At 39.8% G+C, this 12,389-nt stretch overlaps 1 protein-coding gene across 2 annotated transcripts; it reads left to right on the top strand.

Moving 5' to 3' along the window:
• The first annotated feature begins 360 nt into the window (after positions 1-360).
• Positions 361-10,519, top strand: NAGA (alpha-N-acetylgalactosaminidase). Of its 2 annotated transcripts, none has more exons than XM_032221606.1 (9): positions 361-803; positions 3,171-3,340; positions 4,490-4,664; positions 5,724-5,901; positions 6,066-6,160; positions 7,069-7,230; positions 8,443-8,640; positions 9,122-9,265; positions 9,948-10,519. In XM_032221606.1, the coding sequence occupies exons 1-9, from the start codon at positions 792-794 to the stop codon at positions 10,128-10,130; spliced, it is 1,317 nt and encodes a 438-aa protein (XP_032077497.1). In that variant the 5' UTR covers positions 361-791; the 3' UTR covers positions 10,131-10,519. The 2 variants fall into 2 exon arrangements, with proteins under 2 accessions (XP_032077497.1, XP_032077498.1); XM_032221607.1 differs by having other exon boundaries at positions 3,151-3,340.
• The last annotated feature ends 1,870 nt before the right edge of the window (positions 10,520-12,389 follow it).

The raw sequence follows: 12,389 nt of genomic DNA, 5'->3' as shown, positions 1-12,389 counted from the left end.
TAACCTGTCTCCACTGGATATCCACACTTGCATTTCTGGTTTTATGCTATGTGATTTCCTGAGGCATAGACATAAAATCAACTTGAAACCACTTCTACTAGTTTGTTGTGTAAAACTTGGACCACTTCAGCTCATAAATGTGCCACCAGAAGAATGTCCTGTATTGTGAGGAGACACCCAAGCAAATTATTCCACCTACAACTTTTGAAGGAAGGCTCCTAATGTCTCTCTTTTTATCCATTGGAACAGAGGTCCTCCAAACTTGGCAACTTCAAGACTTGCGGACTTCAACTCCCAGAATTCTCCAGCCACCTATTCTGGGAGTTGAAGTCCGCAAGTCTTAAAGTTGCCAAGTTTGAAGAGCTCTGCGTTAGACTAATAAACGGGACGGCGCTAAGGGACATGAACGGGACGGCGCTACTCTGAACCTTGGGCGATCCAAAAAATAAATAAATAAATAAACCCTCTCTTGGAGAAACGGTGCATGAACTTCAGTTACTTTCCACCAGCACCAAGTGAAAAGGGCTGAGCTCAACCGACGCTCGCGTACATGGGCCACAGCAGGAAGCGTCTGCTGCTTCCTCTTTTCCTCGGGACAAAAGCGAGGGCGGTGGTGGAGTTGACGAGGCGCTGAGATCAGCAACTTATCGGCTGTAACTAGGGAGCGATCCAAGGGATCAGATGATCGGTGGAAGGCCGGAAGTGAGCACGTGATTAGCTGCCCTTGTGCCAGGGAAGCGAGCGACTTGCAGGCTTTCGGTTGCGGCTGATGCAGCGCTGGTTGCAGCTTAATGTCTGATAGCGTAAGTGTCCCGATGTGTCTTGAAGTTTGGATGGCGGTCGGGATGGAGAATAGTCTTTTTCTCTCTCTTTTGTCTGATCAAAGATTGCATTGTATGAAAATGAACAGAAAAACGAATCATTGTTCCGGAGTACTTACTGATTACGATTACAGTTATAGATTTGAATTAATTTAGGCCGTTTGTGCCATCAATGAAATATGTTTTCATTAAATGATAAATACCGAATTTACACATTTCCTCCAATGTCTTGATGCATCCAGAATAAGGCTTCTTTGGAAACGCGGAAGTTGGCTTGCAGCAGCCACGGGCAAAAGGAAGGGTGGTGGGAAGAAGGGAGGATGGTTTCCTGGGAAATTCGTGGCCACAGCGATAGATTTGACAACAGTTTGCAAAAAAAAAAAAAATCTATTGCCTTCATGATTTTTTAAACTTTCAGGTTAGCCCAGTGGTGAAATTCAATTTTTTACTACCGGTTCTGTGGGCATGGCTTGGTGGGTGTGGCAGGGGAAGGATACTGCAAAATCTCCATTCCCATCCCACTCTGGGGCCAGTCAGAAGTGGTATTTGCCGGTTCTCCGAACTACTCAAAATTTCCGCTACCGGTTCTCCAGAACCTGCTGAATTTCAGCCTTGGGTTAGCCCATCTAATGGTTTCCCATTCAGATACTAACCAGGTCCAGCTGGGCCAGGTGTTGCAAGTCTGTTTCATCCCAAACAAGAACATTGTGTGTAATGCATCTTATCTGCACATCCCAGAAAGGTTTCAATTATTCATATGAAGCTACTTAACGCTGAGCACATAAGATTTATCTTAGTGAAAACTATCACATGATTGAAAGAAGTTCTCCAGAGGCCTTGCAAAAGACTTCCTCTGGCTGTGGTATCTGAGATTCTTTCATGGCAGATGCCAGATAGTGAACCTGGGAATTGCTATATGCTAATTACCCTGCCATAAGCCAACTTTCCTGACTTGAAAGTGCTGGGCTGTGTCATTTCATGAAGTCCACAGAGATGTAGAGCACTTAATTTAATGAGCCTGTGGATTCAGCATCTTCTTTATGAGTGTAGTGTCATAGATGCTAGTTAGGAATGCTGTGTCTGTAATTTTGCTTCCATCATTGTGTGTGCTTCAGGATCCTGCTCTAACAGCAGCATGAGTCCCAGAATGCAACACTGGGAACTTGTGTGTGCGTGTGTTGTGGTGTGAAACAGGGAAGGGTAAGTGGAATCCAGAGTCAGTTTCATTTTCAATTGTTGTCATACAAGTTTGCTGAATTCCTCCTGCAAATTGGGTGGGTCATTCTCAGATACTTAAGTCCCAAATAAGAGCAATAAAAGACCACGTGGATTATATATATAAGATCTCCAAAGAATAGAGCATTGCACTGATGGCAACTAGTGGCATTATAGTATGAAATGGAACAGTACCGGTTGAAGCACTGTTTTACAAAGTAAATTGAGGCAGAGCTGGCATAGGATGGTTGGTAGATGGATGTGAGCTTCTACCCGGGCTGTAGTTTATTGTTTGAAAAGATTGTTTTATTGTATTGTGTTTGCATTTGGTTTGCTGCCCAGAGTTATTTTGGATAAGCAGCTATATAAATTTCTTTAACAACTAAATGTATACCAACAGTGCTCTTAAAATCAGTGATAAAATTTAAAATCATGCAAGAGAGAGTCAATTTGGTGTAGTGGTTAAAGCACCAGGCTAGAAACCAGAGGTTCTAAGTTCTAATCCTACCTTAGGAACGAAACCAACTGGATGACTTTGGACCAGTTATTGTCTCTTAGAAAAGATCCTAGAATGGCAATGGCAACATATTTCCAAAAATCTTGCCTGCAAGAAAATTTCAGGCACTAGTCCAGGCAGTTACCAAGATCAAAATTCACTCAAAGGAAAGAAAAAAAGGGCAAGGACTTAATGACAACTTATAAAATTTTAGTTTGGTGATATGAATGTTTTGATTGTGTAAGGTATTCCATTCAGTGGTGGGATTCAGCCAGTTCGCACCACTTCGGGAAAATCGGTTGTTAACTTTCTGAGCAATTTGATAAACTGGTTGTTGGAAGAATTCATTAGGGCAGAGAACCAGTTGTTAAATTATTTGAATCCCATCACTGGTTCCGTTGTTCAGAAGATGATAACAATAGATTCCAGGTTCAAGGCAAAAAAGGTAACTATGTAATTGAAGATTTCAACATCTCACTGCTGTATATAAGAAAGAAAAAAGGGTGCAGGTGGAACTGAAGGCTTATAAATATTTAACCTCATTAGATATAGGTGAAGAAGGCATTGGAGCAGAATGAAAACAGTAGAAAGTGATATTTCATTATGTTTTTGCCCCAGTCTGCCCATCTCTTTTGCAGTGGTCATCCCTCACATCCACGGTCATGAAATGTGTTATCTTCCTTCTACTCCATGCCTTCTCCCTGGCTTTGGAGAATGGACTTATGAGAACACCCCCAATGGGATGGCTTGTTTGGGAGCGCTTTCGTTGTAATATTGATTGCAAGGCAGATCCCCATAATTGTATCAGGTGAGTGGAAGAACCTTGGAAACGGTACAAAATCCAATCTTTTTCCAGATATGTTCCTCGGTTTCAAAATCCTGGGATTCAAGATGAGGGATGGCATGAAACGTAGAACATCTGAAGCTCCAGGAAGGCATCTGCCTCCCCTAAAAGTCCTCATGCTTCTGTGAATTTTGTTGCCAAACTGTAGTTTACCTTATTTTTCGGAGTATAAGACGGACCTTTTTCCCCTCAGAAAAGAGGCTGACAATCTGGATGTGTCTTACACACTGAATACAGCATTTTTGGCCTCCCAAAACCCCACCCCCTTCACCAAAATAGGTGTGCATAGCCTTTAGGAGGCTTCCAGAGTGCTTCTGGGGGCTGGGGAGGACAGAAATGAGCAAAAAACTGGCTTATTTTTACCACCACCACCACCAAACCCCAGGAGCACTCTACAAGCCTCCTAAAGGCTATTCATGCCATTTTTTTGACAAAAAAATGGGCCTGTTTTCACGAAAAATGGGCCGGTTTTGGGAGGTTTGCAGAGTGCAAAAACCTTTTTTTTTTAAATTTGCCTCTTCAAAATCTTGGTGCATCTTATACTCCAGTATGTATTATACTCCGAAAAATATGGCAATTTTCTCATTGTGCAGTTGAGAAAAGAGTGCTAAATCGTTTGCTATCTAAAAATATTAATGAAAATTAAAACATATGAGGAAATCACTAATTACCTTGTACCGCAGTATACAAACATGTAGTTGTTTGACAAGTACCAATGAAAGAGGCCAGCCTACAAGCTTTTAGTTTATTCTCATCGTGACATTGGTTGAATGAGGCATATTTTTAAGAAAACGGGAGGATCCTGTCCATAAGGAAGAGCGTTGATGAAAACATAATATTGTAGGAATTTTAATTTTACTTCCAGATTATTGCAGCGAAATATTAAGTATGAAAGAGTGGTAGTGGGGATCTGACAGAGAAATGAACCTTTTTAATCTATTGTGGAGAGTAAACTACTGCTTGACTGTGGCAGATTATGTCAGTGGAGTGTGAAGCCTGACATTGTCCGAATAGTAATTTTTATGGCTGATAGTTCCCAACGGTTATTCCTCATTGTCCACTTGGCTTGTTGTTCTTGTTTCCTTATAAACTGATTTTCCATTTGTGGGACAGTGAGACTCTCTTCATGGAAATGGCGGACCGTCTGGCAATGGATGGTTGGAAGGAGCTGGGCTACGAGTATGTCAATATCGATGATTGCTGGATGGCAAAGAAGCGGGATATGACGGGACATCTGATTCCGGATCCTGAGAGGTTTCCCAGAGGGATCAAAGCCTTGGCAGATTATGTAAGTGAATATTTCTAAGGTGAGAGTGAGATCAAGTGATCCAGCTATGATTTTTTTTAAAAAAAAAAATCAAACGCTTAGACAACATTCCAGAGAAATTCCAGGGGAACTTTATGAATTCTCCAAAAGATCAAGGGCTTGATTCTTAATTGCTGTAGAAGATTTTTCAGCTCTGGCCAATTTACAGCCATAGACCTGGAATTGTACAGTAAGTTGAGCTGATAACTTTTGCTGAAAGTTATCCAGTGAGGAACATACAGAGGGCCATGTTGTTGGGCAAGAAACTCTGCATCTAAACCACCAGATTATTCTGCCAATTCAAACTCTTATGTTTTCAAACATAGTCCTTGGCAATAGATATTTTTGAAAAGCTCATCAGTTTTCTATTGTGCCGTCCAGCTTGGTACCCTCCAGATATTCGGACCATCAGTACTCCTAGCACATTTCCAGCATAGTGAATGACTGTGCTGAATAAGGATGAGAGGATTTAAAGCCAACATATCTGAAAAGGATTAGATTGGAAAAGAAAGGGTTGGCCGTTGAGTAAGAAGCAATAATGAAACATACCTTTTAATTTTTTTCTGTCTATCATCTTATGCAATGACTGGTAGAAGAATAATTTGAACTGGCCAATCAGTCAGCAGAAATGTTTGTATCCTTATAAAATGGGGAAAATGCTATCACACAATAAATATTGTTGTATGAGTGTTCTATCTAGTTCACATTTGTATCTTTCCATTGGTGGAAACTTACAAATTTACATACTGCAAAAGAAGAGTTCATCCTTGGGGAGTTTGTTTGGGTAACTAGTTATTCATAGTTTTAACATCCTACTCATTAGGTAACTACTCTTCCAGTAACCAATTTCAATTTAAACCAAAATTGTTGAGATAATATGCAAATGATGAGAAAGAGGAGAAGCTGAACCTTTGAGGAAGTTATTTAAAAAAAGACGCTCACCAATACCAACAATAACAATGTTTCTACTGTTTCCTCCATTGTATAGAATTTTCATGGGTCTTCTGTTTTGATCTCACAAGTCATGACATATTTTGCCAGGTTCATTCACGGGGTCTGAAACTTGGCATTTATGGTGATCTAGGCACCCATACTTGTGCAGGTTACCCGGGCACTACATTAAATTGTACTGAACAAGATGCTTTAACGTTTGCACAATGGGGAGTGGACATGCTGAAACTAGATGGTTGCTACTCATCATCAGATGAACAGGCCCAAGGTAAAGTTCATGGCTTTAGCATGCCTCTATTCTGCTTCTTTTGTCAGGGTACCAAAAGTTGCTAAAATATTTTAATTTAATTATATTAAGCATTAACCAGCTAAAATAATTTGGTATAAATTCTGACTTTAACTCAAATGGATAATTGTTCTTGTTTTCTAAAGGTTATCCTAGAATGTCCAAGGCCCTGAATGCAACAGGTCATCCCATTGCCTATTCCTGCAGTTGGCCAGCCTATCGAGGGGGACTCCCGCCTGCAGTGAGTTGTATTTCAGGAAGGATGGGGCTGACCTTAAAGCTTCTGTCCCTTGAACTTCTTCAGAATTTTAAATAAAGGTTTTGCATTACATTTTAACAATTTGGTGTTACCTGGGATCCATAAAAGCATTTACTTAATTTGCATGAGACACACTTCTTTAATCTTATATTGAGGTTTAGCATCAGTCCACCTAGATCTGTTGGCACAATGTTTTAATTGGCTGAAGCAGTAATTAATTATTAACAAGCTTATTAGTATATGTAGTACTACATAATAATGTAATGCTATTGGATATTACATAGTTTGTTAATCATTAATGATACAGTGATACTGTAATTATGAGTGATAGTTATTCTCTTAACACAACCTTTGAGAAGTTCTATCCACTTTTCTTTGCTATGGTGACACAACTGTGCTGCTTTAGTTCAGGGTGTCAAATTCAGTTTCATTGAGGGCTGCATCAGGGCTGTGGTTAACCTCGGGGGCCCACTAGGTGTGGGCGACTTGGTGGGCATGGCCAATTGGGTGGGCATGGCCATCTTGATGCCATTCCCTAAACTGCTGGCATGTTTCCTCTTCGTATTGGGCAGACCAGGCTGAAGCCATGCTGGCCAGCTCTTTCCTCTTCACATTGGGTAGACCAGGACAGCCCCGCGGGCCGGATCTGACCACATTGTGGATCCAATCTGGCCCATGGGCCTTGAGTTTGACACTCCTGTTTTAGTTGGATAGCAAAGTAATTAAAACTAATTGTTTAATTTGGGTTTTCTTCTTTCCAATATATACAATGTTTCCCCCATATATTAAATACATCCAGAGTAGCCAAAATGATGTAAATTGATGATCATTTCCAAAAGATTAAATCAAGTTGACTAATTATTCTGTTTCATGCATTTGTTTTGTTTTAGGTTAACTATACACTTTTAGCAAATATATGCAACCTCTGGAGAAACTTTGGTGACATACAAGACTCTTGGGATAGTGTCCTCTCCATTGTGGATTGGTTCTCAAAGAATCAGGATGTACTTCAGCCAGCAGCTGGCCCTGGCCATTGGAATGACCCTGACATGGTAATGTTGAGCTGAAGAGGATAATATGAAAGCTAAGTGGGTGAGAGAGGCTGTCTTTGGAATCTTAAAGCTAGAAAAAAGCTAATGAAGTTGACTTCTGGCAGGAATTTATATGTTCTTTCACCTTGTTTTCAACTCTTGCAGATAATTTAAGTAGACAAGCCATTTGTGTTATATTCTTAAATTTGCTGCACATACCCATTATTTTAATCTCAGTGATTATACCTACACTAGAAATATCACAGAAAACCTGAATTCTATTAGTAAAATAATTCATACAAATGGGCATATATTGCTAATTTTTGCAAAAAATATGCTACATTGAAAGCATAAGTAGCTATATATCATATTGATTCAGATACCCTGCGGTCCTTTGAAAATATAGCTTGTTTTGCTTATGTATGGATTTTAGTTTTAGTTTTTAAAGCTACGTTATCCCCTGCTACCCTCATTAATTTAATAATTTTTGCATTTAATGTTTAGATTAGAAAACTGACATCCCTAGGATGCAGCACTTAATACAGGTAGTCTTTGACTTGTGACCACTATTGAGCGAAAATTTCTGTTGCTAAATGAGATGTTTGTTAAATAAATTTTGCTCTGTTTTACAACCTTTCTTGCCACAGTTGTTAAGTGAATCATTGTAGTTGTTAAGTTAGTAACATGGTTGTTAAGTGAATCAGTCTTTCTCATTGACTTTGCTTGTCAGAAGGTCTCAAAAAGTGATCATATGACCCCAGGACACTGCAACTGTCATAAATAGGAGTTAGTTCCCAAGCATTTGAATTTTGATCATGTGACCATGGAGACACCATAATGGTTGTAAGTGTGAAAAATGGTCATAACTCACTTTTTTCAGTGTCATCGTAACTTTAAATTGTCACTAAATGAACTGTTGTAAATCAAGGACTACCTGTAGTTATGTCTGTTTGTCCAGTGGGATATTGCAATTCACTCAGCCTTGATATTATTTCCTAAACTTTCTTGTAGAAGAAAATTGGGGAAGAAAATTGAGGAATTAGGAACCTACATAGTTATTTATTTAGCATATGGTTAAATTAATTAATAAAAAATAATACTAATAATAAATAAAAAGTTACCTTTATTCAACAAGTTATCTTGGAATCAGTCCATATGCAGCTCTTGTTTTCTTTTGCTTTCATTCTTGACTTTATTACCCACCACTGGGTTAACCTCTTCTTTGTCCTGCAGCTAATCATTGGAAACTTTGGTCTGAGCCTTGAAGAGTCCAAGTCCCAGATGGCCTTATGGACAATTATGGCTGCTCCTCTTTTCATGTCCACAGACCTCCGTGTCATTTCTGAAAGTGCCAAGGAGATTCTCCAAAACAAACTGATGATTAGAATTAACCAAGATCCCCTGGGAATTCAAGGGCGTAGAATCCTTCAGGTAATGAAGACCAAGTGTCTGGAGAACCTTATGTGAATCCCTGGAACTGAAGAGTGTATATTCCTTCTTTTTGCTCCTCTTATGTGGGAAGCCTAGATTAGCCAAGGATATTTATTATTTATTACTGAATTTATTATTATTGAACATTATTTATTATTGAACATTCATGCTCCTCTCTTCTAAGGAGCTGATATTATCGTTCAGCAATCTGGCATACTCCAGATCCATTGTCACTCTTGTTTTCTTAATTTATCTGGAAGAAAGAAGGGTAGGAAGCCTGTGTGTATATGGTGTTCCCCATGGTGTTTTTGGCCCAAATTACAGCACTATGAATTGGTTTAGATTGAGTATGAGCTCCATAACTCATAACAATTGCAGTTGAAGAATTGTCTTTTCCTATATGACAACATCATCATTTCCTGTTTATGTTCTGGGAAAGATTTCCTTTAGAAGAATGTGCTTTTTCAATCTGATTTTATAGGAGAAATCTCAAATTGAAGTATTTCTGCGGCCCCTTTCCTACGCATCCAGTGCTCTGGTCTTCTTTAGTCGGAGAACTGATATGCCATATCGCTATACAACTTCCCTTGCACAGCTCAATTTTACAGCGAATGCTGTCTACGAAGTAAGTAAAAAACACCACCTGTATGTGGTCTTCCTCTCCATTACTGAAAACTTTTTATGGGAGAGGGGGATGACAAGCTGACAATCTCAAACACTACACAGTGCTGCTTATATATATAAGAGCCAAGGTGGTGCAGTGGTTAAATGCAGCACTGCAGGCTACTGCTAGATCAGCAGTTCAGCGGTTCAAATCTCACCGGCTCAGGGTTGACTCAGCCTTCCATCCTTCCGAGGTGGGTAAAATGAGGACCCAGATTGTTGGGGGCAATATGCTGACTCTCTGTAAACCGCTTAGAGAGGCCTGAAAGGCCTATGAAGCGGTATATAAGTCTACTGCTATTGCTATTATATATATATTTTCCCCATGTTATTGAATTTTAATATAAAAAAAACCCTTTAATAATCAGGTTATTTCCTGGAGTGATAAAACTAAACATAGCAAAACAAATCATAAAGCCAAAACTCCACCCCTCCCTCCAACACTACCATTCATTTGTGATGGAAGAGCAACAGGATTATTTACTATTTTAAGACTTTAGAATTCACGTTGTGCAGCAATTAAGTTTTAGTATTTTTCATTGGGATAAATCATTGCTATGGAACAGCTACTAGAATATGAGAGTAGTTCCATAGGAGATGCACATATAATCATTTATCCATTTACTTGCCTTTGTTTTTGCTAGGCACAGGATGTCTACACCAATGAAATAATCAGTGACCTGAAGATTACTACCAACTTCACAGTGGTGATTAATCCTTCTGGAGTAGTCATGTGGTATCTGTACCCAACAATGAACCTGGAGCAGCCTTTCAACTTCATAAAGCAGCAAATTAAAGCAAAGAAATTCAGTCCCTTTAATCTGTGACAGCCAGTAGTTGAATAACTTCTTGGAAAGCTGTTAAGGATTCACCATTCCCTATTGGTACGCTTGTGGTACTTCAACAGAGGGACGGAAATAGTTTGTGTAGGATAGCAGTTTTACACAATATACAAATTGAGATCTACCTCTACACACAACGGAGATGCTATTGGTTCACTAGTATGTAATCCAATACTTCTAAGTAGACATAAGTATACAGATTAGACTACTAATGATTGTCACATGCATTGAGATAATCAACCAGAAGCCGATTGCCCATTTATAAGTATAAGCATAAGAAAAAAAAACCTTATGTTTTGTGTAAGGAAATTCCTATAGGTCACTGAATTATATAAATTCTTGGATTCCAAAATTGAACTGGAATTGTCCTTTAATGTACAGAATTTCAAACTATTGCACTATTTTTGTAATTACAAAAATTCTTTTTGTTAGGGTTCTAACATTTCTTCTATAGTAGCTTCTCTGGCTAGCTTACTTAATTTTCCAGGATTTTTGTAATTTTTATTCTTTTGTTAAAAATAACTCTTTGGGCGCTGTTTTTTCACCATATGTTCAGATGTTTATATTTTTAAATCAGGTTTTGAATAAAGATTATTGTTTCAGAAATGATTTGATTAAAAATGAATACAATTCCAAAGTGTCTGCTAATTCTGTGATTTATTTTTTCTTGTACTTTTTTCCTAGTCACATACTGTATCTTTGATGTAACTGAATCCCAGAATTGCCAGCCAAAATATAATCTATCACATCTGGAGATTACCAAAATAAGTTCTCTCAGTTTTATCCACCTCACTATTCAATAAGCTACTTTTAGTACTGTGATAGTATTTATCTAGAAACTATTATTTAGGTTATTTCTTTTATAGCAGAAAACATGGACAGCATGCCATGCAAGAGTGAGAGAGAGTGTGTGTGTGTGTGTAGATTAAAAGGCAACACTGAGGTACTGATCATAGCAGCACAAGAACAGGCATTAAGCACTAGATCCATAGAAGCAAGGATTTACCACACTAGATAAGACTTGAGGTGCAAATTATGCAGAGACCTAAGATGTAAGATGCTGGCAGAAATGGCATATACTGAGTGACACAACGAGTAGCATTGTGTACAAGAACATGTGCACTGTATATGGAAAAGATTGAAGTCCAAATGAGAGATCCTGCAGGAGGTCATGGAGAATAAGAGGACTAAGATCCTATAGGATAGCAGTGCCCAACCTTTCTGGCACCAGGGACCAGTTTTGTGAAAGACAATTCTTCCACATGCGGGGTGGGGGCTTCACATGCAACCTAGATCCCATGTGTGTGTGCAGATGAAGGTTCTCTTGCTTGCCTGCTGCTTGGATAGCCCAGTTCCTAACAGGCCATGGACCAGTACTGGTCCACAACCCAGGGGTTGGGCATCTCTGCTGCAGAACTTCCAGATCCAGGACAGACAAGTACTAACAAATGAAGTACCAGAGCCTGACAGGAACTAGAAAGGATATGGAAAGTAAAGGCCAAATGGTCCCAGTCATGGTGGGAGCATTCAAGGCTTAACTCCACCTGACATGGATATACAATGAGGACCTGGGGATATCATTCAGATGGGAGAAGTGTGACTGGATGGTAGTCAAGAGAGGGAAAGTAGTTTCAACTGAGGTGAAACTCCCAGTGGGCTACACAGAAGGCATATAGGCCAGTTCAGGCACCTTGGTATCCCAGTCACATGAGAACCATGATAAGGAAAGGAAGACAGCAACATCAAAGTACCACCAAGGATAAGACAGATTCTGAACAGCCAGATCGATAGGTAGATCCATGCCGTCAATATGTATGCTCTGCTCTAATCATTTACTCTTCCAGTATAGTGACCTGGCCAAAGGATATGGAAGCTGCCAATGTGAATACCTTAAAGTTCCTCAAAATTTACAGAGGTTTCCACTCCAAGCCCAACATGCAGAAATTGTACACTAACCTGAAAGAGGGTGGGCAAAGTCTAGCAAGTGTCAAAACTGCTATCCTGGATGAAACTCAGAGCATCCACAAATACATCAATGTTGTGGCCCAGCAGGAGCCATTGGAGCTGCCACCAGACTCCGACAGCGAGGGGCCCTACGAGTCAGCTCTGGAGGATGTGGAGGACCCTGGACAGGGTTCTGACTCCGAGCAGGGCACAGAGAGACTGATTGGCCACCAGCTGGCGCCCGAGCCTTGAACCAGTGGGGAGGAGACAAGGGAGAGTGATCTAGAAGCCAGCAGTGAG

This window comes from Thamnophis elegans, chromosome 7 (genome assembly GCF_009769535.1).
Source record: "Thamnophis elegans isolate rThaEle1 chromosome 7, rThaEle1.pri, whole genome shotgun sequence".
Lineage (NCBI taxonomy): Eukaryota > Metazoa > Chordata > Lepidosauria > Squamata > Colubridae > Thamnophis > Thamnophis elegans.
This window is presented reverse-complemented; position numbering and strand designations above follow the sequence as displayed.

Coding starts and splice junctions, on each gene's coding strand:
- NAGA (XM_032221606.1), top strand. Junction 3,341..4,489: donor GATCCCCATAATTGTATCAG/GTGAGTGGAAGA, acceptor TTTGTGGGACAG/TGAGACTCTCTTCATGGAAA. Junction 5,902..6,065: donor ATCAGATGAACAGGCCCAAG/GTAAAGTTCATG, acceptor TGTTTTCTAAAG/GTTATCCTAGAATGTCCAAG.